Below are 27925 nucleotides of genomic sequence, written 5' to 3'. Positions count from 1 at the left end.
TATTGACTGTCCAGTCTGTGCCCGGTGTGGGCCCAGGAGCCAACGGTTCAAAGCCAAGTGCTCTCCAAGCAGGAGGTTTTGGAGAGCAGCTCAGGATACGTCACGAGCAAGGCCCCAGTGCAGAGTACGCTAAGGCCACTCAGCGGCTCATGGAAGGTCAAGGAGGCCTTCCTGGAAGGGATGACATCCAAGGGGAACCTGAGGATGCATAAACACTGGTTTAAGAGGGTCTGAAGCCTCGTGGCATGTGAATAAGTGATAACCTGTTCAGAAGTTGAGACTGAAGTTTGAGGTAGAGAGGGCTGGAGAGAAGGCCCGGAGACGCAGGGATTCTAGACAGTCTTAGAGGGCCCCCAAGGAGGTTGATTTTACTCCATGGGAGGTTCATGGTCAGATCCACTATTTGACCAGGTCCTCCAGCCTCAGTGCAGAAATGGTGTGATTCGACTGGCCAAGGTGGGGCCAGGAGAACAAGATCCTGGTGAGAAATAAGAAGGACCTGAGTTGTTCCAGGCAGCTCTGTGACTGGGACTGTTTCTCACACGCTCTGAACTTCAAGTTCATCATCTATAAAATACCTTTTCCATCTCCTAGAAGGAGCCGAGGTCATGGAAATAAGAGCCATGGGTGAGGGCAGGCACCATGCTACCATTTTGTGATCTGTGAAGGCAGTGGCATTTCAGCTTGGTTGGATTCCAGCCACCGGGAGTCTGATTCTTCAGTACAGGGACAGGGTAGGTGAGGGGACAGAGCTGTCCTGTCCGGGGCTGATCCTGAAGCTGGTCAAGTCTTACAGAGGTCATCATGTTGTTCCCTGCCTTGGACAGATGACCATGACTGAGGAGGTAGTGGGATGAGGAGAGATTCACTCTTCATCAGGAAATGATCACAGGGTCATGGCCTTTGTTGGTTCCACTTAACACACAAGGAAGAGTAAGGTCCCCTCTCTGCTTGCTGGCGGCAGTCACCCCTCCCCTGCCAGTCAGCACCCTGGACTTAGGTGGCCATCAGGAAGCCCCCAGGAAGCAGAATCCTACAGAAGATCCCCAAGCCCTCAGCAGATCCCTGACTCCTTGTCTCACGTGATTCAGGGTCATCCAGATCTTCCGCTTGTCATTTTCTCCTGTCCAACCCCGATTTTAATGGTTGGAAGGAGACTCCCCTTTCCGAGGCCCTGTTTTTAGTGGGAATGGGGAACAAAGGCTTTGTATCTGCAAAGCCCATTAGCCAGCCTCCCCTTGACCCTCACTCCGGGATAGAGTCACCCTAATCCATTAACCTCTCCCTGGCTGGCTCTCCCTCCACCCCCTGTTCCGGAAGCAATTCCAGTTCCCTGTGCCCCTCGTAAACCACGGGGCACAAAATGAATGTGTTGAGAGTTTCATGGGCTCCGGAGCCATGCTTGGGACAGGAGGATGGATGCCCTGGAGCTCTGTGTCCGCGGCAGCCCGCCAACCGACCCCAGGACCCAGGGCCCACTCCCATGCTCAGGTCCCAGAGCTTCTCTCCATGACTCTCGCGTCTCTAAGAAACCAAAGGCTTTGTCATGAGCCCCTCTGACTAGGAGGGGGAGCCACCAAGCCGGCTTCCTGGAGCCTGCTCTGATTCCTGTTCAGCACCACTCACGTCATTGCTATAAAAGAGACCAGGCTAAGGGACAGGGAGGGGGGGGGGGTGTCTGTGTCATAAACAAGGAAAGATATTTAGTGGAAAGATATTTAAGCAGCACCATAGGCATCTCCAGGGATAGGATGAGGGGGAAAGAAACAACACTTTATTTGGAAACAATTCTGCTGAGATACAGTCTCATCTCGGCTTCTCGTTCCCTGCTGTTTATGAAGTGCTATGTGCTCAAAAATAGGGGCTGGATCTTAAAGTCACAGGCCGAGTTCTGGGCTCTGAATCACAGGGCAGCACAGGACAGGTTGTTCTAGGGGGAATGATCTGAGGAAGAGCAGCTCTTCTGTGACTCTGGTCACCTCGTTCTTAGGGCTCTGGGGACACAGATCTCACAGGCATCCCCGAAAGCCTTTGTACCATGGAGTGACTGCTGTAGGAGGGATCCCCAAGGAGGGGGCCAAGAAAATCTCCCAAGTGACAATCTCCAGGTGGAAGGTGAAACTAAATGAGCCTCCCCTTGGCTCGCTTTCTCCAGGACTTTCCCTTCCATTTATGCCTGTCTCTGCCCTGCGCAGAGTTTCCTTCTCCGAACCAGGGTGGACAATTACCCAAGTACCTTCTTTTCTCCTGGTGGAGACAGGCGAAGGAAGCTTATAATTTAAAAAAGTGGAGGGAAGCTAAATGTCATGGGGCAATAGAGGAAAAATTGGTGAACTCCAAAGAAATCCCACAGTTTGATTGCTAGTCATGTGCCGGTGTTAATTCTACCATGAGGGGAAACTGGGTGAAGGACAGATGGGAAGTCTGTACTATCTTTGCAACATTTTTTGTAAATCTAAACTTAACTTTAAAATTAACTTTTTTTTGTGTGTGTGTGTGTGTACTGGGGATTGAGCCCAGGGGTACTTAACCCTTGAGCCACATCCCAAGCCCTTTTTTATATTTTATTAGAAATGGGGTCTCACTGTGTTGCTTAGGGCCTTGCGAAGTTGCTGAGACTGGCTTTGAACTTGAGATCCTCCTGCCTCAGCATCTCGAGCCACTAAGATGACAGGCATGTGCCACCATGCCATACTAAAATTAATTTTTTTTTTAAAGGTGCAAGCACTGGGGTTGTAGTTCAGTGGTAGAGCACTTGCCTAGCATATGCAGGCCCCGGCTTGCTCCTCGGCATCAAAACATAAAAGAGGGAGGGTTAAAAAAAAAAAAGGGCAAAGACAAGCCATAAAATTCCCCCAATCCTAGCAGAAGAGCAAAGGGCTCTCTTGAGCCAAAAGGGATTAGGATCAAGTTTATCCGGATGCCCTCCAGTGCTTGACAGATTTCCTATCTGAAGTCTGATTCTTGGAAGTCAGCTCCTGGGAGGTTTGCCCCTCCCACAGTCTCTGCAAATGCTGGTCAGTAAACTTGCTTTTTTCTTTTCCTCTTTCTAGGCTCTCAGACCCCCAGGGTGTCTCCTACTCCTAGCTTCTGGTCCATGACAAACCGATCAAAGCCCCACTCATCCTCATCCAGTAACTCAACTAGAGGAGTCTTCAAAATTACTTTAGCTAGGGAATCCATGGCCTAAATGAAATCTAGCATGGACAGCAGCACTGGGCCGAACATGTGTCCCCCACCAACATTCATATGTTCAAGTCCTAACCCCCGACTTCATGTAAAGGTTAGGATGTGGGGCCTTTAGGAGATGTTAGCGGGAAGCCTTCATGAGTGGGATTAGCGCCCTTAGGAAATGGGCACCAAGGGGCTGGGGTTGTGGCTCAGTGGTAGAGCGCTTGGCTAGCATGTTCAAGGCCCTAGGTTCAATCCTCAGCACCACATACATACAGAAATAAATAAAATAAAGTTTTTTGTTTTTTAAATAGGCCCCAAGACACCCTCCGCCTTCCACTCTGAATCTTCCAGTGCCTGGAGTTGGGGCTTATGGCATTCAGAATTGTGTGCAATATGTATTTGTTGTTTATAAACCACCCAGTCTATGAAATTTCATTACTGCAGCCAGAATGGATGAAGAGCCAATCTTTGAAACAGATCATTTTGAAGCTAGTTAAAGCAGGGGAGTCTCCACCACCCAACTCCAGCACCCCTTTCTACTCCCTTATGGCAGCCACAAAGGGGGCTCCATGAGCCCTTGGGAAACCTCTGGGGTCAGCACGCATTCTAAACACCTATGGGTCCTCTCAAGATGGGCTCCTCTTGGATGTCTCCCATATTCACCCCTCTGCTGACCCACCAGAGAGGATGGTTGTGCAGAAGTCCACCTTCTAAGTGTCTAAGAGGAAAATATATTTGACCCAAATAATTGACACAGGCCAGAAATATCCCCACACACTCATTGTCAAGACCACCTCCTACAGTTGCCCTTAAATCTCTTTTGTTTCTGCAATTTCATCTTTTCCTCCTAGCACAGGAGGAAAAAAAAACTGGACCTCACTGGGCCTTAACTAAAGGTTTTTAAAGCCATGGTTAGGTCCATCTCATAATTACCTTTTTTTTTTTTTTTTTTTTCGGTACCAGGGATTGAACTCAGGGGTACTTGACCACTGAGCCATATCCCCAGCCCTATTTTGTATTTTATTTAGAGACAGGGTCTCAGTGAGTTGCTTAGCACCTCGCTTTTGCTGAGGCTGGCTTTGAACTCACAATCTTCCTGCCTCAGCCTCCCAAGCCATTGGGATTACAGGTGTGCGCCACCGCACCCGGATCATAGTTACCTTTTTTTTACAGTTACCTTCTCAGCCTGTTGCATTGTTCTCTTTTTTTATGGAGTCCTTTGGTCTTGGCCATAGGGCTAGGCCTTCTGAGCCCCTGAGGGTGCTGTAGGCTGGCGGGTATTCCAGTATGGCAGCGCTGGAAAGCAGCTTCCCACCAGCTCTTACTCACGTTCCTCCTCCTTGGCTCCCCCAGTTCTCCCAGCTCAGTCTCCCCCATCCTGGCAAGCTGGGCTCCGGCCAGGCAGAAACAGTAACAGCAGCCCCCTGATGCCTGTTGGCATTATTGGAAAAGTCAGCTTTGAAACCACAGAGGGGTTTAGAGTGTTGGGGCGAGAGCTGGGGAAGCGGTGCAGACAGTGAGACAGCTGAATGAAACAGCGTCTGCGTGAGTCACTGCTCTTCTGCCAGCCGCCCCAGTCCTGGCGTGAACCTAGAAGCTGGGGAGACAGTTACCTTCTCAGCCTGTTGCATTGTTCTCCGAGGCAGAACCAGGAGGACCCAGCTGAGAATTACAGCAGGAAGGATTTAGGTTAGATGTCAAAAATGATTCCTTGAACTTTATGGGCCCCCAAAGATGTTCCAGTTTCCTGGGAGGCAGGCAGTAGCTTGCCAAAGCTCCACCTGCCCAAGGTAATTTGAGCAGCCCTGTCTGCCTTGAACAGCTCTTGTCTTGGTGTGTTCCTATTCATGAATGGATTGCATATGGTGACAACCCAGAATTGCCATCTCACTGCAAAATATACGGAAATGGTTGTTGAGTGCTCTCTTCTGTCACCAAATTGCTTCTGGGGACGGAAGTCATCACCTTGGCAAAATTAATTTGCTTGAAAACTAGTGTGGAGGACCTGCCTTTGCTTTGTCATCCAGGTGCCTGCATTCTGTCACCCGCTGTCTTCCCATAGTCACGTAGACTGGTTGCTTGGCAGGGCATCACTGGGACCCTCCCATCCTTGAAGGAAGGTTGAAACCAGCCCCAGTTTAGAACTATGGGTCTCTAGCACAGAAAGCAGGCAGGCAGGGGTTAGTGCTCAGCATTTAAGACATCCACTGAGTATCTGAGTATCTGGCTTTGGGATTGGTGCTTTATCAACCTGTTTAAATTCAATCCTCCTAGATCCTATGAGGGAGAGATTAGTATACCCGTTTTACAGATGAGCTACTTGGATTAATAGTTTTCCCAAGTCTTATAAACCGTAGGTGTTTCAGTCTGAAGGGAGCCAAGTCTTTGAACATTGGGAAGAAGGCTCTTTTATATATATATATATATTTATTTATTTATATTTATTTATTTAGTTAGTAGTTTAGTTGTTGATGGACCTTTATTTTATTCATTTATATGTGGTGCTGAGAATCAAACCCAGTGCCTCACACATGCCAGGCAAGCACTCTACCACTGAGCCACAACCCAGCAGGAAGAAGGCTCTTTCCACTCCACACATTGCTGTAATTAAGATAACAACACATGGTTAGTTGCAAAAGGCCAGGGACACCATGCAGCTGACCACTTCCCAAGCCCCTGCTATGTGCCAGAGCTCACCTCTGCCTCATTCATTCTTTTTTTTTTTTTTTTTTTTTTTATACTGGGAGATGAACCCAGGGATGCTTAACCATGGAGCCACATTCCCAGACCTTTGCATTTTTAATTTTGAGACGAGGGTCTTGCTAAGTTGCTTAAGGCCTCATGAAGTTGCTGAGCCTGGCATCAAACTTGTGATCCTCCTGCTTTAGCTTCTTCCCAAGTTGCCAAGATCACAGGCACCCATCACCGCGCCCGGCCTCCTCTCATTTATTCTTGCAACAACACTGTGAGATACTTCTTGCTAGTCCCATCTTATAGATGATAAAACTGAAGCTCAAAAAGGCCATGCCTTGACTGGGCCATGCTTCAACGAAGGGGTTGAGAGAAGATTCGAACACAAGTTTGATCCTGAAGCTCTACTCTTTACTGTACCATGGTGTCTTTTGTAGAATTTTTCTGCCCTGATATTTAGGAGCCTCTTTTTTGTCTTCATTCCTCCTACTACAGTGTAACCACAGCTATGAAAATACATTAATGTATGTTTGTTTTTCTTTGTTGTTTTTACTCAGGGCACCACAGCAAATACACAAGTGATGACCGAGCCCTGGGGAGGTTACATGTACTGGCTTCTGTTTTATTTTCTCTTCATTCTGGAGCTGTCTTCGGCTTCTCTCCTGTGCCTTTCTGTCCCCCCCGGGTGTTCCTCTACTTTCCCACTTTCCCTCACCATCCTTTTCTGCTCCTTTAGACCTTGACAGCCAATCCTGCACCTCCAACTCTTCTTGTTGCCCAGCAACAGGCTTCCTACCTGCCCCATTGTGTTAGGATCTCCATGGCAACAAGACTGCCAAAAGGAGGGGGGGGGGGAGAGAGAGAGAGAGAGAGAGAGAGTTAGATTGTGGTGGGAGGAGGTGTTGAGACCCTGTATTTCAGGACATTCATGCAGTTTTGCCAGCTCTTTTTCAAGGTCCCCAGAGGGTATCACGAACTGCCTAACCCAAACCTCCTGAGAGAGCAAATCATGAGACTGAGAGTCTTCATGGAGGGAGGACCGTAGCTTAAGGGTACTCATAGGAGGACAAGGATGAGAGCCATGCACACTTTTTCTTTAGACAGATGAACTGGGTCATGTAATGACCTTCCTGTGAGTCCTCTGAGAAGGCAACCCGGATGAGGGAGGACTTTTCAATAGTGAGACAGTGGAGAATGTTTTCCAGTAAGATGCAAGTTGGGATCTATCCAAGCCAGACCTGGCCTGGCCAGCAGCATTAGGGATAGATAGATGACAAAGGATGTCATGAACAAGATTCTGGGCCACACAGGCTCCTGTCCGAGTACTGTGGGTGGGGGTGAGCCCTGTATGAGTCCTGGTCTGTCCAGCTCTGGGTAATGGGTGGCCTCTGCACCTCTGCTTCCCTTCCCCAAAGGCCTGGAGGAAGGCTGCAGGGAGGACAAGGGGAAGAGGAGGTAGGGAAGGAAGTGAGAACAGCTCTGGATTTCCTGGTGCCCAGGCTGGAGTTCACAGAGGGCACCCTGGCTATTCCGGCCACTGTCTCTGAGCACCTGACAGACGTTCACCAGGTTCCTATGGGACCCACCTGGAATGGAGACATTGGGTGATGTCTTAGAAAGGAGAACTAAAAAAGAAACAGCTGGCCAGGCACTCTATTCTTATGTGGCCGGGGACCAGCCAGGATCCTCAGGAAGGCAAGGACCTTCATATTGTAAATCTCCTGGCCTGTGGGCACACAGGGACTGCGTGAGTTGAATTGATTGATCAAGGCAGATGATGCATGGGAGACCCCCCAACCCAGCACCGTGCACTCATGGGGACTCAACAAACCCTCCCATTTTGTTGGTACTTTGGTCACTGGTACAGCATGTAAACTTCAAAGCTTTCCTAAGGCCAAGGGTCATCCTGTCATCCTGGCCCTGAGCATTCCAGAAGAATGTCTCTGACCCTCCAAATTCTAAACAGGACCCCAAAAAATAAAAACCCAGTCCCAGCATTTAGTGATCATCATGGACAGAAAATTCTTCCTCACCTCTCAGGTTAATCTTCAAACAGCAGTCCATGTTCTTACTGTGTTCAGTGGGGAAGGACCACACAAGAAGGGGGCCTGCTGACCATGGGGCCACCCCATGCGTCTTCTCCTCCAGCTCTGTTCCCCTACCTAGCCTGACTCTTCCAGAACCTGTTCATGCTCTCGGTATGTGTGGCCAAAAGGAAGGCCAGGCCCCCAGCGGGCTACAGCCCCACTGCCCAACAAGGCAGCTTAGATGCAAGATTCTCACGGCTGAGACGGAGGTTGCGAGTCTTTCACTCCCAGCCGCTGCTGTAGGAAGGAGCTGGCTGATCTTTCTGAACAGCAATTTCCAGTTTGGAACTGAGAGTCTTTATAAGATTCTCCTCTTAGACCGGATGATTCTCCTTCTAAGAACATAGCCTGAGGAAAGAATCTATGACTTAAGCAAAACTTGTTTGGATGTTTATCATACAATCATTCATAATAGTGGAAACAACCTAAATAGCTTATGAGGTGGAAAGGTTGAATCATTTTTATAGAATGCATTCACATAATAGTTTATTATCTATTAAGTATGTTTTAAAATAACTCTTGAAGACTTTATTTTAATTTCTTGCAGTACTAGAAATTGAACCCAGGGCCTAGCATATACTAGGAAAGCACTCTACCACTGAACTTTTTTTATTTTATGTTGAGGAAGAGCCTTGCTAAATTGCCTGTGCTGACCTTGAACCTGTCGTTCTCCTGCCTCAGCCTCTAGAAGAGCTGGGATTATAGGAATAGATCACCATGTCTAGCAACTTCTGGAGATTTTTAAAATGAAAAGTAAAAATGATTAATACACAGTACATGAAAAGATATAAAATGTATATGTAGTATAACTTTAATTTGTGTGTGTGTGTGTGTGTATAGATGTGTGCATGAGTGTGTACAGCAAAATGTCTACAGGAAACAATATCTAGTAAGATGGTGGGCTCTTAGTTGATAGACATTTTCTTCTTTATATTTTTCTAGATTTTTCCTAATGTTCATGCTATTATTTTTATGAGTAACAAGAACTACCCTTTTTCTTTTCTTTTTTTGGTATTAGGAATTGAACCCAGGGGTTCTTAGCCATGGAGCCACATCCCCAGCCCTTTTTATTTTTTATTTTGAGACAGGTTCTTGCTATGTTGCTTAGGTCCTCACTAAATTGCTGATGTTGACTTTTTAAAAAAACTTTTTTGTAGTTGTAGATGAACAGAATGCCTTTATTTTATTTATTTTATGCCGTGATAAGGATGGGACCCAGTGCCTTCACATGCTAGGCAGGTGCTCTGCCATTAAGCCCCAGCCCCAGCCCCAGCCCCAGCCCTGAGGTTGGCTTTGAACTTGTGATCCTCCTATCTCAGCTTCCCAAGCTGCTGGGATTACAGGCATGCACCACCATGCCTGGCTAAGAACTACTGTTTTAAGCACTCCTATGCCAAGCATGGTCCATACATTGTCTTATTTCATGCTTACAACATCATCTCAGTGATGTCAATCCCCTTGATTTTCAGATGAACCAGCCAAAGCTTAGAGAGGCTAAGAAACTTTCCTACAGCTACACAGCTTATAAATAAAAGCAGACTCTAAACAGAGCCCACGAAGTTGTGAAAGATTAATACTGTCATGCAGCGTAGGGGTATGGGTGTGGGCAGGTAAGTGATGCCGATCTGCATGGCCTGTGGGTTTCTGCTCCAAGTGTATAAATGCCACTGCTTTCCAACTCGGGATCCTCTGGCTTCAGCTGCGCTTGTCAGGCAGTCCCGGCCAAAACTCCTGATGGATCCCTCAGGCAGAGATGACTCTGTTCAGAGTCCTGTAACACAATTCCAGGGCAGTGAGGCCCTAAGTGTGGGCTGGGTGAGGACAGTTGCATCTGGGGTCTACCAGCAGAATGGGGGAGGAGACCACCCCCGGGCATCTCCCATACATCACCTGTCCGCCTCCTGGTATCTGGAAGTTCACTGGGCCTTGGGGAGCTATGCTTTGGGAGCCTCATTGCTCATGGAACTTTTTCTGAGCCTGGGATCAGTGGGGGAAAGTTTCTCTCCTGCAGCTCGGGCACCAGCCAGGCCAGGCGCCTCCCTCCATGCATGACTGCCACAGTAGTGTGCTGCTGGAAGTGGGGAGTCGCCCTGGCTTGGCAGCACGGGCTGGTAGGAACAGGGCTGAACGTGGTCATAGCCTGGCTCCGAGGGAGGCTGTTGGAGCCAGCAGGACAGGGGAACTTGGCTTCGCTTAGGACACACAGACATTAAGGAAATTGATGAGCTCTCTGCTCTGGAATGAGAGGCAAGGAGACTTGAATTCTATTCATACTGGAATTGCTTGCCCCACTTTTCAGATGGGAAAGCAAAGGCCCAGAGCCTGAATAATCCAGGGAGACACTAGTGCTGGAATCCAGTCCAGCGCCCTGACTCCCAGGCTGCCAATGACTATTGGGTCTCACAACTCAACTCAAGCCTCTTATCTCCCACGCCACTCTTCGCACCTTCACAGCCACGGGGAAGGCAGAGCTCATTAGGGACTAGTGCAGCCAGTCTGGTCTGCTGCTCACAGCCCGCTCCCACCAACGGGTCCGGAGTCAGAATGTGAGTCCCAACCCTCTTCAAACACCAGGATGTGGCCTGTCAGGCTGAGAACCAGTCCACATGCTACAAAAGTGGTTTGGTCTTCTGGGATGAGGCCTTTAAAAATGGTCCAGAATCCACCAGACCTCCCCTGCCCCAGCACCAAGGAACCTCCCTCCCCTATCCCAGCTCAGTGTGCCGGTCTTTGAGGCCTTTGGGATTTGTTGAGTGACACCACTTTCATCTGCCTGGCTGGAAAATCCATCCGTGGAGAAATGCTGGAAGCTTTAAGTTGGGGGAGAAAAATAATAATGAAGTGAGTGTGAGAAGTCCGGAGCTGACAGCTCTGGTGGGAGACGTGGTCTTCTGGCCAGCTGCCTGGGGGTTTGTGCAGGCTCAGGTTTCTGTCTGGATGGAGCTCCTCCACCCCAGGGCTCCGCTTACCCCTGCCCCTCCCCCACTCAGCAGCTCCTGGGTCCATCTGGAATCTAAGCCATTGCTTGGGAAGCAGGACCTCTAGTAACTCTGCCCTGGAAGGAAGGTGTATGGCTGGGATGGGGGTGTGAGGCAGTGGGGAGTGGGGGGAGGTATAGATTGTCTTCAGGACATTTTCCCCCAGGGACCTAGACATTTGTACACTTGTGACTTAAAACTCTAGGTTCTAATCTGTATTACAGAGAGCCTCCCAAATGCTGGGGCGTTGGGAGCTGGTAACTGCAGAGCAGGAGGTATTGTGGATGAAAGGAAGGTGCCTGGGGGCTGGGAGGAGGGAGGAAGGGCAGCTTTTTTGCTCCACTGGGGATGAAGGAAGCTGTGTGCCGGCTGCACGAACTTCCGGTGCCAGCTCAACTTCCTGGGAGGTATTTATAACTTGACTTTCAGCCCCCAGTGATTTGTGGGACAGTTTTAAACCACTGATTTCATTAGCACTAAATCATTTCTCTTGGCTAATTGAAAAGGAACCAAGAGTGGAGCCATCTGAATGGATCAAATCAGCAAAAAAAAAAAAAAAAAAAAAAAAGCCAATATGCTGATACAGCGTAAGTCTTCAGCTGGGAGGTTCTGGGGCCCCTCCCCGAAGTTCAAAATCCACTTCTCTCTCAAAAGGCCAGAGGCTGTGAGAAACAAGCCCCCAGAACGGAGAATTAGGAAATGAACTTGGCTTTTTAGCAGGGATGGAGGTTAGACATTTGAAAGAACTTCCAGCCTAGGGAAACGGGATGAGAGATTCTGAAAGAGGTGGAAGAATGCAGTGGCCATTTCTTCTGTGTAGCTGTTTGAAGTTTGTTGAGAGCCATAGCTAAGTAAGAATGACGCATGGCGTGACCCAGGTCATTTGCAGTGTCATTGCATGTAAGGTGACCTTGCTCAAGGACCAGGTCGGATCCAGGTTTAGGGCGGATCGGGTTTAGGGCGTTCCTGGTTTAGGACAATCCGGGTTTAGGGCGGTTCCAGGTTTAAGGTGTACCCTGCTGGGAATAGGGCGTATCCTGCTGCCTCAGGCGCGCCTGCTCCTTGAGTTCTCGTGGGATTCAGAGAGAATGTGAATTCCCCCAGAACGTGTGTGTAGAGTGCCGGGGTGAGTTCGGGAATAAAGAGTTGCTGTTTGAATCTACAAGGTGTGTGGTGGCTCGTGATTTTGTGCCCAGCCAGACTGCAGCAGAAGTTTCCATGTGTCCTGCCTCTATCAGCTTGAGCATAGACAGAATGGCCCATGGCCAGGAAGCACTGTTGGGGGAAGCAGGTGATGGAGTGGTTTGGGAACGCCAAGTCTAGGTATTATAGAACTCAGAAGCCTCTTCTGGGGAGAGGACTGGGCTGGGCTGGGCTGGGTGTGAAAAGCAAGGTCTGGGCTCCTGCTCGATCACTTAACTATAAATGCCAGGAAGCTGAACACCCAGCATTACCTGCGATCGCCACCACCAGCCCCATCTTTCCTCCATAAGAACACAACCACCATCTGTCCAAAAAGGAGACCATGCCACTGTAGGATAAGGGAATCCCTGAGAGAGTTGGCAGAGCCCTGGGCTCTGGGGGTGAAGATGGGAGGGGAACGATGAGTCCCACTGCTATGAACAATCCTAATCCCTATTCTGAGCCAGGAGCCAGCCAGGCGGGCGCTCGGGGGATACAGAGCCCCCACCGGCTTCCCTGCCAAGCCCTGGCCAGCAGACCCCAGCTTCCTCCGCTTCCTGCCAATGCTCTACCCACTCTCAAGTGAAAACCACTGGCTGCCCATCTTTGTCCTCCTCTCCACACAGCCTGGGGTGACTGCCTTCTCTGCCAAGGACCAGGCAGCTGAATGGCTCTCTGAGTGGTGTGGACATGGGGGATGGGCTCGGATCTCCTATGCTAAGGCCCCTGGACTGCCCACAGCTCAGATCTTCCATCCTCTCTGTCCTGAGAGGTTGGCAGAGGTTAGAGACTGGAAAAAAGGCGAGACCTGCAGCAAGTGACTATTGCAGCCCTGTCCTCAGCCCTGAGGGCCCCTTCACGATGCTCAAGCTGAGGAACACGGGGGTCTTCTGTGGAAGGGAGGTCACCAGGAGTCACCAGGTGCTACTGCTACTCAGCAGTGACCTGGGGCAAGCTACTTCCTTTCAAGCACAGGGATGTTCTCACGTGCCCGTGTAACCTCACCTCTGGTGCCATGCAAGAGCTGTACAAGGCCCATAACCCACAGGTGGTGAGTGCAAGTGTTGTACCCACAGCGGAGGCACACTCCCAGAGAGAGGACACAGGTGCTTCCTCACCTCTGGGCTGGACATGAAGTGGACCAAAGGGGAAGGACAGTGAGGGACAGGAGGACCAGCAGGAGTCAAGCACAAGGTGTGTGTGTTTAAGAGTCTGTGTGTGAGGCTGGGGGTTTAGCTTAGAAGTAGATCACATGCCTAGCATGTATGCGGCCCGGGCTCAATCCCCAGCACCACAAGAAAAGAAAAGAAAAAAAAAAAAAAAGAACTTGAGAGTGAGTGTTATGACAAATGTGTATGTGTAAGAGTGTGTGCAAGCCCATGTCTGTGTGCAGGTGTGCATCTCTCTGTGTCAGTGTGTTTCTCTGTATGTGTTGGGGAGGATGTGTACGAGTATATCCATTTCTATGTCCACCTGGGTATAGGTATGTGTAAGTGTGTGTATGTGTGTGTGTGTGTGTGTGTTAGTCCATATAGGTTGCTATAACAAAATACCTCATATTGGGAAATTTATAAACCAGTTCTGGGAGCTGAGAAGCCCACAGCACCAGCAGATTCAGTATCTGGTAAAGGACAATTCCACATAGCTGGTGCCTTCTGTATGTCCTCACATGGTAGAAGAAAGGGACAAAAGTGCTTTCTTAAACCTCTTTTATTTATTTTTATCATCATCATCATTATTATTGGCATGGGGAGGAAGCCAGGGGTGCCCTACCACTGAGCTACATCCCTAGCCTTTTTTATTTTTGAAACAATTGAAGTCACTGAGGATGGCCTCGAACTTGCAATCTGCCTGTCTCAACCTCCTGAGTAGCTGGGATTACAGGCATGTGCCATCAAGCCTGGCTTTTAAGAATCGTTTATAAGGGCACTAATCCCATTCATGAAAGCGGAGCCCTCATGACCTAATCTCTGCCCAAACATCCCACCTCCTAATTTTATTGCATTGAAGATTAGGTGTCAACGTGTGAATTTGGAGGGAACCAAACATTTAGATCATGGAAGTACATACCTTGTATGAGTGTGAGTGAGCATTGTGGGTGTACGTCTGTGTGTGTGAGTATTACTCTGCATGTGATATTTGTCTGAGGCAAGCAGTAGCACAAGTCACCCCTTTGCTGTGGCACCAAAGGACACAACTTTCTGTTCCTTGAGACCAGACTGGGCCTCCAACTAGAAGTGAAGCCTGAGTTGAGGTTTGCATGGGAAGACTGATCAGGTTTTTTTTTCCTCTTCTTTCTTTCTTCATGTGTGCACATGCATGTGGTGTGTGTGTGTGTGTGTGTGTGTGTGTGTTGTGTGTGTGTTGCTGGGGATTAAACTCGGGGGTGCTTTACCACTGAGTTACATGCTCAGCCTTTTTTTTTTTAATTTAAATTTTTGCAGTGCTAGAGATAAACCCAGGGACTTGAGCTACATCCTCAGCTCTTTTTATTATAAATATAAATATAATTATATATATATATATATATATATATATATATATATATATATATATATATATATATATATATATATATATATATATAATTTTGGGGAAGTAGGTACCAGGGATTGAACTCAGGAGCACTCGGTCATTGAGCCACATCCCCAGCTCTATTTTGTTTTTTATTTGGTGGTGTTGAGGATTGAACCTTTGTGCATGTGAGGCAAGCACTCTACCAACTGAGCTATATCCACAGCTCTAGAGACAGGGTCTCACTGAGTTGCTTAGCACCTTGCTTTTGCTGAGGCTGGTTTTGAACTCTCGACCCTTCTGCCTCTACCTCCAAAGTCAGAGGGATTACAAGCATGCACCACCATACTTGGCCTGATCAGGATTTCAAGGGCAGAAGAAAGCGTGTAGCAGATGGAATGGGGAAGCTTGTGAGGAGGCCTGTGTGGTCTAGAAGTTCCTCTGTGGCATCTGGACCCCAAGGTCATTCTATCCACTTTCTAGTCTCTGAATACATTACACCTAAGCCATCTTCCTATAGTCAGAGTGCGTCAACTTCAGAAGGGTCTCCATGAAAAGAGACGCCTCGTCTTCCTTCATGAACCCGCACCAGGGTCTTAAAAGTGCTTAGGTTGGAAACTCAGCCTGATCTTTGGATTTGTTTACCCACCCCACTCCAATCTCATATAAATTGGTTGCTCCATTCATAATCAAATAAGAAAACAGAAATTTAGGTTAAGTGAAATATGCTGGTGACAATGTTTATGTTATTCTGACTAGAATGGCTGAGGAAAAGTGCTAATGGTAAATTTGGGGGTCAAACAGAGAAAGGAGATAAATTCTGTGCTGATGACTTGACTTAATAATAACTAGCATGTATTCAGTGTCTATTATGATCAAGGCACAATCTGAAGGATTTTCCTCGAACTCACTGAATCTTTATAACAGCTCCATTAGGAAGGTCTTATCGTCATGTGCATGTTACAGATGAGGAAGCCAATGGAGGTCAAGTACCTTGCTCCTGACCTCAGGCAGGAAGCCCTACAAATTTGCACTGGCGAGTGGATAAGTAGGAGAGTGGGAAGATGAGGACAGGGCAAATAGACAGGGGGTGGCCAGGTTCCAGACCTCTGTTTTGGGCTACCACTCTGTACTGTGCGTGGTCTGTGCCTCAGTGCTTGAGTTCAGAGACGCTCTAACCCTTCAACAAGAATAAGTCCACTGTCTTTCTTCTATTTTTCCCTCCCTCATCACCCCCTTTCCCCTCCTCTCTACTCCCTTCCTTCCTTCTTTCTCTCCTTCCCTCTCTCCCTCTCTTGATATAGCATACCTTTTCCTTGCTGTGGTTTAAAAGTCCTGACCTCTTGGAACCGACATCATAACTACATTCCCCAAACGCAGTCGCGGCCCCTTTAACAGGGCGGCTGCAGGAGGAGCTGTCCTATCAGCACCACGGCCGCCGCCCAGCACGCCCCGCCCACCCGACGCTGCCGCAGGCGCCGCCTCCAGGGCAGAAAGGGCTGTTGTGAGCTGGCCCTGATCTTGCCACCTGAAGAGTTCTCTGGGCCTGGGAGGAACGTTCTTCCTCCCCCGAGCCCCTCCTCTGGCCCCGCAGATCAGAGGGAGCTGGCACTTAGGCCCTCACCACCTTCTGAGCTGAAGTTAAATATTTATAGCCCCCAAATACTTACTGGCTCTGGGGCTTGGAGAGCATTAAGCCAGGAGCCCCATTTGTCCTGATGCGGCCTGGGGCCAGAATGAGTGGAGGCTGAAAGATCTGAAAGCTGGGGATGGAAAGGAGACTGGGGGGCTAGCAGCACAGAGGAGTGGTTACTGGTTCCCAGTGCAGCCTCTGGAGCTGGTCCATCTGGGTCTAACCTTGGCTTTGCATTTACTAGCTGTGTGATGGTGAGCAAGTTCTTTAGATTCTTCTCTGTGCTTCAGCATCAGAGCCTCTGAGGTACGGATGTTAATAATGGCAGCCAATCAAAGGACAATTTAATACAGGTGGAGCACTTCCCGCGGAGCCTGGCACGCAGTCAGCCAATGCAATGAAAAAGAATTTGGTTTAAAAATAAAGCACCGGGTGAGGAGGCAGACAGCAGGGGTGTGGACTGGGAGGAGAGGAGTGGGACAGGCTGGAAGTGTGTGTTGGGAATGGTCTGTACACCATGCTCAGATCCTAGGATTGTTCCACTTCCCAGAGGAAGCCACCAGCTTCTCCACTCAACTGCCATTCACCTGACAGTCCCATTTGATATCGGAATTTAACTCCTTTCCTTCTGAGAGCAGGGGCAGCTGTTCTCCTTAACATAATTTCTGCCATTTCTTGAGCATCTTCTATTTGCCCATCTCTATGCTAAATGCCTTACTTTTATTCTCTTTATTTAATATTTATGAAATCCCCATGACTAAGTTAGTGCACAGGGCTCTGGGCCCAGAAAACTTAACTTGTTAAGCCACATAGCAAGAAGTAGCAGAGCTAGAATTTGAACCTATTGATGCTACAGGTTTCTGTTCCTGGCCAGGCTAGTGGTCTGATCTTCCTCTGCTCTGCTGAAGGCTGCAGGCAGCTCAGCCTCTATCCCTGGGTACATGGGATGGAGGGTTACTTGGAAAAGAAGGTCATTTGTCTTTGTGGTCATAATAGCAAAAACATTTATTGGGTTCTTTACCGTATTAAGCACTTCATGTTTATTTAACTGTTCTGTTTTTTTCCAAGTAACCATACTAGGCAGGTCCTGGTCTTAGTCTCATTTTAAAGATCATAAAACTCAGAAATTCTGGAATTTTCCTGAGGTCAAACTATCAGCAAATGATAGAGACAAGTTTTGAACCCAGGAACTCTAGCTCCAGAGTTTTACTCTCTAACCATTATACCACACAGTCTCTTTGAGGAGCAGATTCTGTATTTTGGAACTAATGGATAGACCCAGGGGCACGGGGGAATCCTATCATCAAATAAGATAGGGTCTTGCTAAGTTGTAAGGCTGGACTTGAACTTGTGATCCTCCCACCTCAACCTCCTAGGTAGCTGGGATTCTAGGAATTCGCCGAGGTGCCTGGCTATTTTCCTCTCCTGATGCACACTGCACATGCTGCTTGCTGTGCATGTGTTTCTTCCCCACCAGATTTCTGGATCCTTGAGAGCAGAAGTTGGGCCTCAGCCATTGTGATTGCCAGGGCACCTGGAAAAGCACCTGGCATATGGAAAGTGCCCAACCAGGGTGTATAGTTGTTGAACAAAGGGATCCTGCCACAAATCCTTTGATCAGTGGGAAGCTCTTTGTCATGTGGAGTACTAACACCTTAGTGTAATTTGCTGAGGACAAGGATCCTCACGATGAGGGAATGAAGGAAATCCTCGTGTTATTCACTGAGGTTAAGTGAAATTTCAGTGCTTAGGAGGAAAACATTTGGGGGTAGGGGATCTGATAGAATCTCCCAAGTGTGTACACACACACACACACACACACACACATTAAATATTACCTTGCTTCCCCTTCCAGATTCAACCCTAACCTGCCCTTGACCCTCCTTCAGACATTGCAAAGGTGTCATAAAGGATATTGGGTGTTGATATCCAAGCTCTTTGATTTGAACAGAAGCCAGTCCAGGACTTGGGGGCCGTTACAGGTAACCATGCTTATCTCAGGAAGCCAACATTACCTTGTTCATCCTGCTTAGGACTTGAGACATTGGTGATGGAGTCAGAAAGAAACTAAGTCCCTATAAAAACTAAGCAAGCGTGTTGTCTCCCAAATCATTTGGTCCATGAATAACACAGATTGGGTGCCACAGCCAGCAGGCATCTGTCTGCAGCCCAGGAGAAATCACCTGGGCAGAGGCTTCACCCTTGATCTCTGGGGCCACCATTGTTTACAGGTCTCAGAGCCCACCCTCCCCATGCATTCTCTCCCCTTCCTTCCCCATTCTCTCCACCTCCACTGTCAGAGACCTGTAACCCCAGAACCTTCCTCCTAAGTCCCTAGCCCAGCCCACATGTGCCACCTGCCACTAACCAGGCGATATTAAACCTGTGCCAGGCTGGATTAGGCCCATCATTTCCTTCCCTCTCTCCATGTTACTTCCAATCTCACATGGGACAATGCCCCTGTACCACCCTTACCCCCAGCACTACCCAAGGCAAACGCTATGAGAAGGGCAGGAAAAACGGGCAAGATCTGAGGTGTTGGGGAAGAAAGAAAAGAAAAAGGCCTCCTTTGGTGCTACCTACATTGGATTTTCTGCTCTGTAAACAAGATTCAGCCTCCCTACCCCTCACTTGAAACTCCATCTCTGGAAGGCCCAGACCAGCCATCCAAGCAAAGAGAGAGCCAGACACTTTTTTTTTTGGGGGGGGACACTTTTTTTGGTACTGGGGACTGAACCCAGGGGTACCTAACCACTGAGCCACATCCCCAGCCCTTTCTTTAATATTTTATACGGAGATAAGATCTTGCTGAGTTGCTTAGGGCCTTTCTAAGTTGCTGAGGCTGGCTTTATTTTGTATATATATTTAGTTGTCAATGGAACTTTATTTATTTATATGCGGTACTGAGAATCAAACCCAGTGCCTCACACATGCTAGGCAAGTGCTCTACCGCTCTACCACTGAGCCACAACCCCAACCCTGAGGTTGGCTTTGAACTTGCAATATTGTCTCAGCCTCCCAAGCTGCTAGCATCACAGGCTTGCACCACTGTGCCCAGCTTGGACACATTTTTGTGTGCCCAGAGGATCCATCCGCGAACCTGGGCATCCTGCCTATCTGCATTCAAATCACACAGCTCTCCCACTTTCCATCCCTGTGCATCCTTGGGCAACTCACAAAAATCTCAGCATCATGTTCCTTACCTGTGAAACAGAGATAATAAAACTCACCTTCTCAGACTGTTGTAAAAAACTAAAAATAATGTCTCAACAAAGGAGCCTGTTCCTGGGGTCTAGGGCTCAGTGTCCTCAGAGATGCCCATAAGAAGCTGAGTACCTTTGTGTTCCCACTCTGAAAATATACCTGGAACAGTCATTGTGACCCCTTTACCACCATGCCAGAAGGACTCACCCCATCCGGGGAGCTCTCCACCACCCCAAACCTGATCTGATTCTCCCAGGCTTTACCTGGGACAGTGGTTTTCACCTTCTATATGCATCCTAGCCCCAGCCTCCTGGGGGCTGTTATCTAGGGAAGATGAGAGAGCAGGGCCCCAATTGCAATGGAAAGGGAGGTTGGGGCTCCTGGGACCTACCACAGAAATGTTTTACAATCCTCCCCCATTGAGCTTTTGAAAAAATGATGATCCAGTAAGAGCAGCGATGGTGTGTGATCCATTAGCGAATGAGGTAGGCGCAGCCTTCGGCCTTTTGGCTCTCTTAGCTGAAAATCTAGTCAGTCCTAGCCAGAGAGCCTGGGAAGGTCTGAGCCACGGGAGTCCAGGCCTGTCCCTGCAGAGCGTGGAGCTGGGGATGCATGGAGGACAAGGTAGGTGAGTCGGGCTCTTGGGAGTTTGGTTCCTTGGCAATAAAAGCCAAGTTGGGGAGTAGCTCCCAAAAGAGTCTCAGGCAGAGCCAAGATGCTATTCTTCCAGAAGGAGTGTTTAATTGGATTTGGAGCCCATGCTGGGACTTGGTGGGGCTGGGGGCTGAAGGCAGAAGCAGAAGTGGGTCAGGCATGATGGCACACTGATGGTACACCCTTGTAATCCCAGCAACTCAGGAGGTTGAGGCAGGAGGATCCCAAGTTCAAGGCCAGCCTTGGTAATTTAGTGAGACCTGTCTGAAAATTAAAAATAAAGGACTGGTGATGTAGCTCCAGTATAAAAAAAAAATTATAAGAAGTGGGCCACATGGCACCTTATTGGAGAGGGGACCAAATCTGGGAAGGCTAACATCTCAGAGATGGATGTGACAGGTCAGTGTTCTAAGACCCTCCTTTTAGGAATTCATATGATTGACTCTGCTGGTCAGTGCATAGCCCAGCTCTGCTGAAAGCCAAGGTCAGCTCGGGACTCACATGAACATCTGAATATGTCTGCACATATGTTTCTGGTCCTGCTCAGCATCTTCACAGATGCACAAAGCTGACTGCTAAGGGGTCATTGGATAGAAGGAGGAAGACAAAGTAAATCCACTGTCACCTCTACTGGGGAAGAATTCAGACTACAGGTCCATAAGCTAAAGCATGGTGTTTTCTTCTTATCTTAAAGACTTCCAGTCTCTGCCTGTCTGCAGTTTCTAGATACCATCCTGCCCTCATTTTACATAACGGGCACAAAGAGGTTAAATAATTTTCCAAATTCTCAAAGCTTCAGGTGGTAACTGCTTGACCTCCTCGGAGATCTCTTTATGAAAGTACTTCTCGGTCCCCATCATTGGGCCATTCTTGGTTATGCTGGGGCTGGGAACAAGGCATCCTGCCTACATGGGAGACTGGGAAGGCAGAGGGTGACTCAAAGCATCCCTTCAGTCTGGTGGGTGGTCGGGGAGCAGCATGGATAGATGGGGAGGAAGCAGAAGTCAGGCAAGCCTTGAACATGGTCCTCCAGGTCTAGGCAATGGGCAGCCATCGGAGGGACAGAAGTGAGCTGCATGGAGGAGTGTTCCTAAACACCCATGCCTTTGCCACCCTCCTCTGCTGGAGGAGGTGAGGGTTGCTTTACCTCATCCAGTAATGGCATCAAATCATTAAAGTACAAATTGGAGGAACGGAGGAGGGAGGTCATAGCACTTCTTTCTTGTGGAGATTATTTCACCTTTGTATAGAGCCATCCTAGAAGCTCCGACTCTCCCTGTGGTTCTATAAATCCATCAATGTTCAAGACTCTGCATTGACTGCTTACGGTTTAGCCTATAGCTGGTCCCAGCGCGCAGGGTCAAAGGTAAGGGAAAGGTCAGCAACAGCCATAAACAATCCCATGCTGTTGGTGACAGCTTCATCTACAATATGAGAGAGAGAGTCCCACTGGGCTCAGGTGGACGGCTGTGCTTTGGTGGTCTCTTTAATGTCCAGATGTCCTTTCTCTCCATCTTCACTTAATAAAGAGTTTACCCTGCAAGGGGCAAATTGAATATTTTCATTGTATATAAATCTTTGCCCACATCTTTAATCATTTTCCTAGGATAAATTTCTAGATCTGGCATTGATCCCACAGCAGTGTGTGAGGGCCCAGACTCTTATCAACACTCAATATTATACTTTCCTTTCTGTAAGACAATCTGATAGCAACAAATAATAACCTATTTAATTTCCATTTCTTAAATTTCTAATGGAACCTTTTATCTTTGTATTGTTCTGGCCAATTATGTTTACTAGTTCATGAGTTTCTGGGTAACTTTTGCTATATTCTTTAGAGTGTTTGCTTCTTAAAATTGATTTAGTAAAGTTCCCCATCTGTAAAGGTCTGAACTCCTGGTTCTTCATACCTGTTTCAAATATTTTTATGGTTTTCTAATACTTCAAACCTCTTTAAAGGGGTTTCTTTTTTGTCCATACAGAAGTTTTCATTTTTATATACTCAAAAATCTATCAGTATTTTCCTTTATGATTTCTGTCTTTGATGTGGTGCTTAGAAAGGGCTTGTCCATAACAAAATTATGGAAATATTCACGCATGTGTTCTGAAAACTCTTTTATAGCTTCATTTTTTACATTTGACTCTTCAATCTGTCTGGAAACGATTGCATGTGTCTTTGTGAACTGCTGCAAAAACCTTTGAAATGAGCGTGAGTCATTCATTAATTAATATGACAGGATGGGGGAAATTAGCAGAGGGGAAGGGGTTGAGATCTGGGAGAGAGACGGAATAATTAATGGATCAAGGTTTGGAAGAGAAGGGATCTAGTGCTGTTGGTAGAAGGTATTTAGAGGGAACTTTTACAAAACTAAAGTGGGACAGTCTCTCAGACTAGACCAAGGGAACAGGAGGCAGCAGAAGTGTTTTGCCAGGGCAGGAGGTCAACAGGGAATGGGTAGAGTTGAAGACTGTGAACAAGGTGCCCAAATCCCCACTGACTGTGGGACAGGGGACAGCAGGGTGGGGCCAGGAGAGATGGCCTCAATGAGGAGGACCAGAGAATGGTAGGAGCCAGGTGGCAGGAGCCCCAAGGAGAGATTTACCAGTTACAGGTTTATGATGGGGAACCATGAGACTGGCTGTTCTAGCTCTGAGCCCAGGGTCATGTGGAAGAAGACCGTGCTCCACTGGAGAGACGTTGCGGGGGAGAGTCAGGGACCAGCTAGGTGTGAGTAGAAGGAACAGACCAAGAAATGGCTGAGGGCATGAGGGAGTTTGTTTACTGTGGACACGGCTTTCTAGATTCAGGGTACCATGAAAGATCTGAGAGGGAGGGGGCTGTGGGAAAGAGATTCTGTCCTCACTCCTTGGGAGGAAGTCAAGGAAAGTTAAACAAAGCCCATTTGTAGAGCGCATAGCAGTTCGCAAAGCACTTTCACATGTGAGTTTGCATGAGTGCTTTGCAACAACAGTCCTTTGGAGCAGAGAGGTTCAGGGATGTGGCCTGGTCAGGATGTAAACCCAGCAGTCCCCACGCTCAAGCTTCTCTCCCTGCGGGTAGGTGGTGCTTGGGCCAGGACCTGATGATCTCCTTCTCTCCCCTCTCCCCGCAGGACAGTAGCCCACCCTGCCAGCCTCGCTGACCATGAATGGGATGGCCAACGTGAATTCTGCCAGCCGCCCGCACTATGCCTCCTCCATTCCTGTGCCTCGAGCATCTTCCCAGACCAGGATTCATACACCCGGTGCCTCTCCCCAGCTGCGGCCCCGCCAGGCTGGCCTGGCCCTGAGCCCCCAACGAGCAGCCTCTCCGAGACTGGGCAAGGCTGCAGGTCCTTCCAGAAACTCCTCCCCCAAGGTCTCCCGGGGCAGAGGCACCGCCAGGGCTGCTGGGGCAGCGAAGGAATCAGCAGAGGATGGAGAAAGCCTCCCCAGCTCTCCCTGGAGCAGTCCCAGGGTAACCCCCAAAGCAGCCCTCTCCTGCCAGACAGGGTCCAGAAGAGTCAGAGAGGCTCAAGGCACCCACGGGAAGAAGAAGGCCCAGGAAGGGATTCCAACCCGCCAGAGCCGGGGCAGGAGCCCATCCCGGACAAGCTGTCATGGAGAAACCCACATACCAGGGACTGCTGAAGGTCGAAAGCCTCCTAGCTGCCCAGGAAAAGATCAAAGAGACATAAACTACAAAACTTCTGGGATCCTCAGGTCTTTGGAGCCCGACGACAGAGCAGCTTCACGGGCTTCCTCTCCAGTCTGCAGTCCCATGCAGAACAAGCGCCCCTCCCCGACCCCAGCCATTAGCTTCTCCACCGTCCATCAGCAGAGCCAGCCGGTCACAGCCACCGTGGCCCCCTTCCAGTACAGGTGAGCTGGGGGAAGAGGCAGGGAAGGAAGGAGGGAAGAAAGGTGCAGGGACCCAGGGGCAAGGCCAAAGAAGAGAGGGGCTTTGATGACCAGTGACTGGTAGAGACCAGAGGGCCCCAGCGTATAGGCAGGTGGAGGCCTAAAAACCTGGGGGTTTGGCAAGCTGAGATGAATGGAGAACACAAAAGGGGACCCTAATCCACGCTCTGGTCTCTCTGAACTCTGAGGACTCTACAACAGAGACTGATAAGAAGGGTACCCCTAAAATGTTCAATTTTCCTCTGGGAAATGTAACAATATATCAGGGAATTGTGGATACCTGGGCAGCTAGACCCATACTCAGGTGGGTGGTAGGTGGGTTAGCCTTGCCTGACTCATAGAGGACACTTGCCCACTACACATAAGACAAGTCATATTGTCTTGCGCACTGTGCTTCCAGTTCAGGGTGAGTAAGACTCTGTGTTGATCTCATAATATCTTCTGTCTGTTTATAGGTCTCTCTTCCTCTCTCACTTGCTTCTTCGCTCCACTGATTACATTGTTGTATGTACATCTATATGTGCATGGCGTATCGGCAGTCAGTAATGCCTCTCAAATACATAAAATTAAATGTTGTCACTACTGGTAGTGGCAGTGGCTGACCAGTATTTATAACAATGTGGTCAGTAAGTCAGTCTCTCTAACCTTCTTCACGAGTTAAGTGAATAGAAAAACAGTCAACTGTGATTTTTATTTATTTTTTTGGTACTGGTGCTTTACAACTGCCCCACTGCGCCTCTCTTCATTTTGATACAGGGTCCAGCTAAGTTGCTGAGGCTGGCCTCAAACTTGCCATCCTCTGCCTCAGCCTCCCAATTGCTAGAATTACAGGCATGTGTCACTGTACCCAGCCTAACTTTTTGCTTATTGATTTTGTTGTCACTAGGGTGTCACAAGGCTTTGTGCATACCAGGCAAGAACTCCACCACTGAGCTACATCCCTAGCCCCCAACTATGATTTTAAAATAAAAAAATAACTCTTTACTAAAATAACTACATTAAATAAACTAAATTTTAATTACTCTTTATTATACAGTTTAGAAATGCCCAAATGCAAACTAAGTACCTTCATGACTAAACTTGCTTCCTAAGTTTTTTTTTCCTATGCTAATGTAAGGAGTGCTCTCATTTATATTTTGGGTATAGAAAAGCTTGTACATCGTTCCCTAGATACTGGAGCCTCTGAGGCATCAGCATGGCTGGGAGTGGGGGCAGAGAACCACTAGGCACTTCAACCTTCAGTAGAAGCCAACTCGCATGCCTTGATCTCTGAAAAGTCAAGTTCAGTTTTTCGTACCTTCCAGTAAAGGTGACTTGGAGTCCTGGACAAGGAAGTGAATAGTCCCAGTCTGTTCTGCATGGGCTCAGGCCTCTTTTAGAGTGCTACGTTCAGTTATGAACACCACATTTTACAAAGACATTGACGCACGAAAAACACATTTAGAGAAAGACTGGCAGGTTAGTGAAGGATCCAAAAAAGGTGTTATGAGGGTGATTAAAAGAACTGAAGAAGTTTGTTTTGGAAAGGGAAGGCTTAGGAGGGCTCGAGAACTGTTCTCAAATATTTGAGAGCTGTCATGTCACAAGATAAATTAGATTTACTTGGTGCAGCTCCAAAAGACTGACTCAGCATCATGGTGGGGAGACATTCGTTCGAAACAGATTTGAGGCTCCATAGAAAGAACTTTCCAGCAACTGGAGGGGAGTACAATTTGACTGTAAGGCGTGAACTCCCTGCAGGGATTCCAGCTGATTCCGTGGCCAAAGGGAATCATCAAATCATCCCTTCGGCCTGACTGTACTGTCCATGAAGTGCAAAAATGTCCCTTTCTCTAAGGAGCAACTTACTTCTGTCCCTTGTGACTTTTTTGATTCAGATTCTGAAGCTGAAGAGAAAATTCAAGAAACTCAAGAAATGCAGGACAGACCTTCTTCTTCTCCTTCTCCTTCTTCTTTCTCCTCCTCCTCCTCCTCCTCCTCCTCCTCCTCCTCCTCCTCCTCCTCCTCCTCCTCCTCCTCCCAGGGTCCCAGGGTCCCAGTCATGTTAGGCAAGCGCCCCTAGCCCTGACCTTCCTTTGACGGGCATTTTTCTCAGTTTAATATTTCTCTGATGACTCTTTGACTTTCCTCTCCTGATTCCCTTCATTTTGAATTCATTCTCTGGGAAAAAGTGTCGAGGTATTAAATTGTTTCAGATTTTTACATTATCCACTCGACAAGTCCCATGGTATATTTAGAATCTGGCATTTTCTGAAGAGGTCAGAATATTTTCCTCTGAACATTTCAGTGTAACTTAAACAGAACCGTGTTGCCTTCATTCCGCAAACATTCATTGTATGTTTGCATTTTAAACAGAAATGGAAATACATCACATCTTCTCAAGAGGGGTTTTCTTTGCCACTTTCCTGCCCCAGACTCTTCCCATTTCACGCCATGGGTTTGGGTTAGAGGGTCATGGCTCAGGCAAGAGTGAGATTAGGATCAGAGGTACCTGAGACAGAGAAGGAAAGATGGGCTGGGGCCCAGCACACCCTGCAGGACTGAGAGCCTCTGCCATAGGCAGCTCTGCTGGGAGCCTGGCTGGGCCACCCCTCCAAGCTTCATAGCCAAGGGAGTGCCATCTGCTCCTGAGCATCCACAGACAGCCTGTTTTCGTGGAAATTTGCCCCTGCCCCCAGCTCTTTAGCCTTCTTCAAAGCCCCAGGTGAATACAGCAGCAGAGATTCCTGGGCTCCCTTCCCCATCTTTAGCCTGGTTGAGTCTGACCTGCTTCTCCAGGGGTCGAATCTCTGCCCCATCCTCCCAACAAGCTCTTTTTGAAGATCTGGGCATGATCTTTTCAGTGAAGCTGATCTCTGTGTGCACCACCTCCTCTCAACACACCCCTCCCTGGACAGGAGGAGGGGGAATGCCCCTGAGGCCACCCTCTGGTCTCACCTGATTCTGTCACATCTCTCACCTCCCTTCCCTTCAACTTCTGGAAAAAAGGCTATGGCAGCTTCTCCACGGCGGTTACATTCTTCCACTTACCAAGGATTTTCTTTCCCTGACAGTTCACTTTGATACGTTATAGAGAATTCCCTTTCCCTGGTAGAATGTTCTATTACCAATATGATGCGTTTCTTAGTTCAAAAACCCAAGTTCATAAGTTCATAGTAATTTCTTCCAATAAACCAATCAACTCCAGTTTTTCTTTGTCCCCTTGGTAGTTTGTGTACCTGGGTAAACTGATGTTCTCATCATGCCAAGCACTCCCAAAGGCCAGGATGAGGTATCCTGCTTTCTCTGAGCTCACCCCATCCCACCTGATCCCCAGCACCCATCCAAGGGGCCTGCAGACACAGGAGAGCATCACGCTGCCTTGAAAGGCTTGGAGAAAGCCAAGTAGTAGCCACAGACACTTCAAGCAACTCCAGATTGTCCTACTGGTCTGGGCCTTGAAGGTCATCCCTTCACCCTATGAAGGAAGCCAGATCCAGAGAGAAAAGATTCCTTTCAGGTTGCACAGTTGAATCCATGACAGAGCTGGCCCCAGAGTCCCAGTCATGGGTGTTGAAAAAAGTAAAACCTGAAGAAAGACAAATCTCAGCAGCATCAGAGACTCCCAGGGTCCCCTGGCCCTGCCTGTCAGTTTCTCCTTCTGCCTGTAGTCCTCCCCTCCCCCTCCTGCCAAGCTGCCAAAGGGTCCATTTAGCTGGCGACAGCGGGCGGATGGTGGGCGGGCCAGCTCCAAGAGCCCAGAGTAATTGCCTGTAATGAAAGCTCCCACAGCCTTTGTTCCTGGGAGCGATTGTACGGTTGGGGTTGTGCTCAGAGGTCTCTGTGTGCTTGGGAGCTGATGCCCAGAGACCTCACCCTTCCTTCCTGTTGCCACGACTGGCCCAGCATGGACTTGGCCTCCCAGGAGT

The 27925-nt window shown here is 48.4% G+C and overlaps 1 protein-coding gene across 8 annotated transcripts in view; it reads left to right on the top strand.

The window, feature by feature from the left end:
* Nav1 (neuron navigator 1) overlaps positions 1-27925 on the top strand; it is a 257283-nt gene that overhangs the window by 54058 nt on the left and 175300 nt on the right. For all 8 annotated transcript variants that reach the window (XM_071600188.1, XM_027945578.3, XM_027945576.3 and 5 more), the window contains one exon: positions 23231-23978. In XM_071600188.1, coding sequence (XP_071456289.1) covers positions 23263-23978 — 716 coding nt within the window. In that variant the 5' untranslated portion in view covers positions 23231-23262. The remainder of the gene's footprint in view (positions 1-23230; positions 23979-27925) is intronic.

Source organism: Marmota flaviventris, chromosome 12, assembly GCF_047511675.1.
Source record: "Marmota flaviventris isolate mMarFla1 chromosome 12, mMarFla1.hap1, whole genome shotgun sequence".
NCBI lineage: Eukaryota > Metazoa > Chordata > Mammalia > Rodentia > Sciuridae > Marmota > Marmota flaviventris.
Note: the sequence above shows the minus strand (reverse complement) of the source record. Positions and strands in the feature narration are given on the sequence as shown.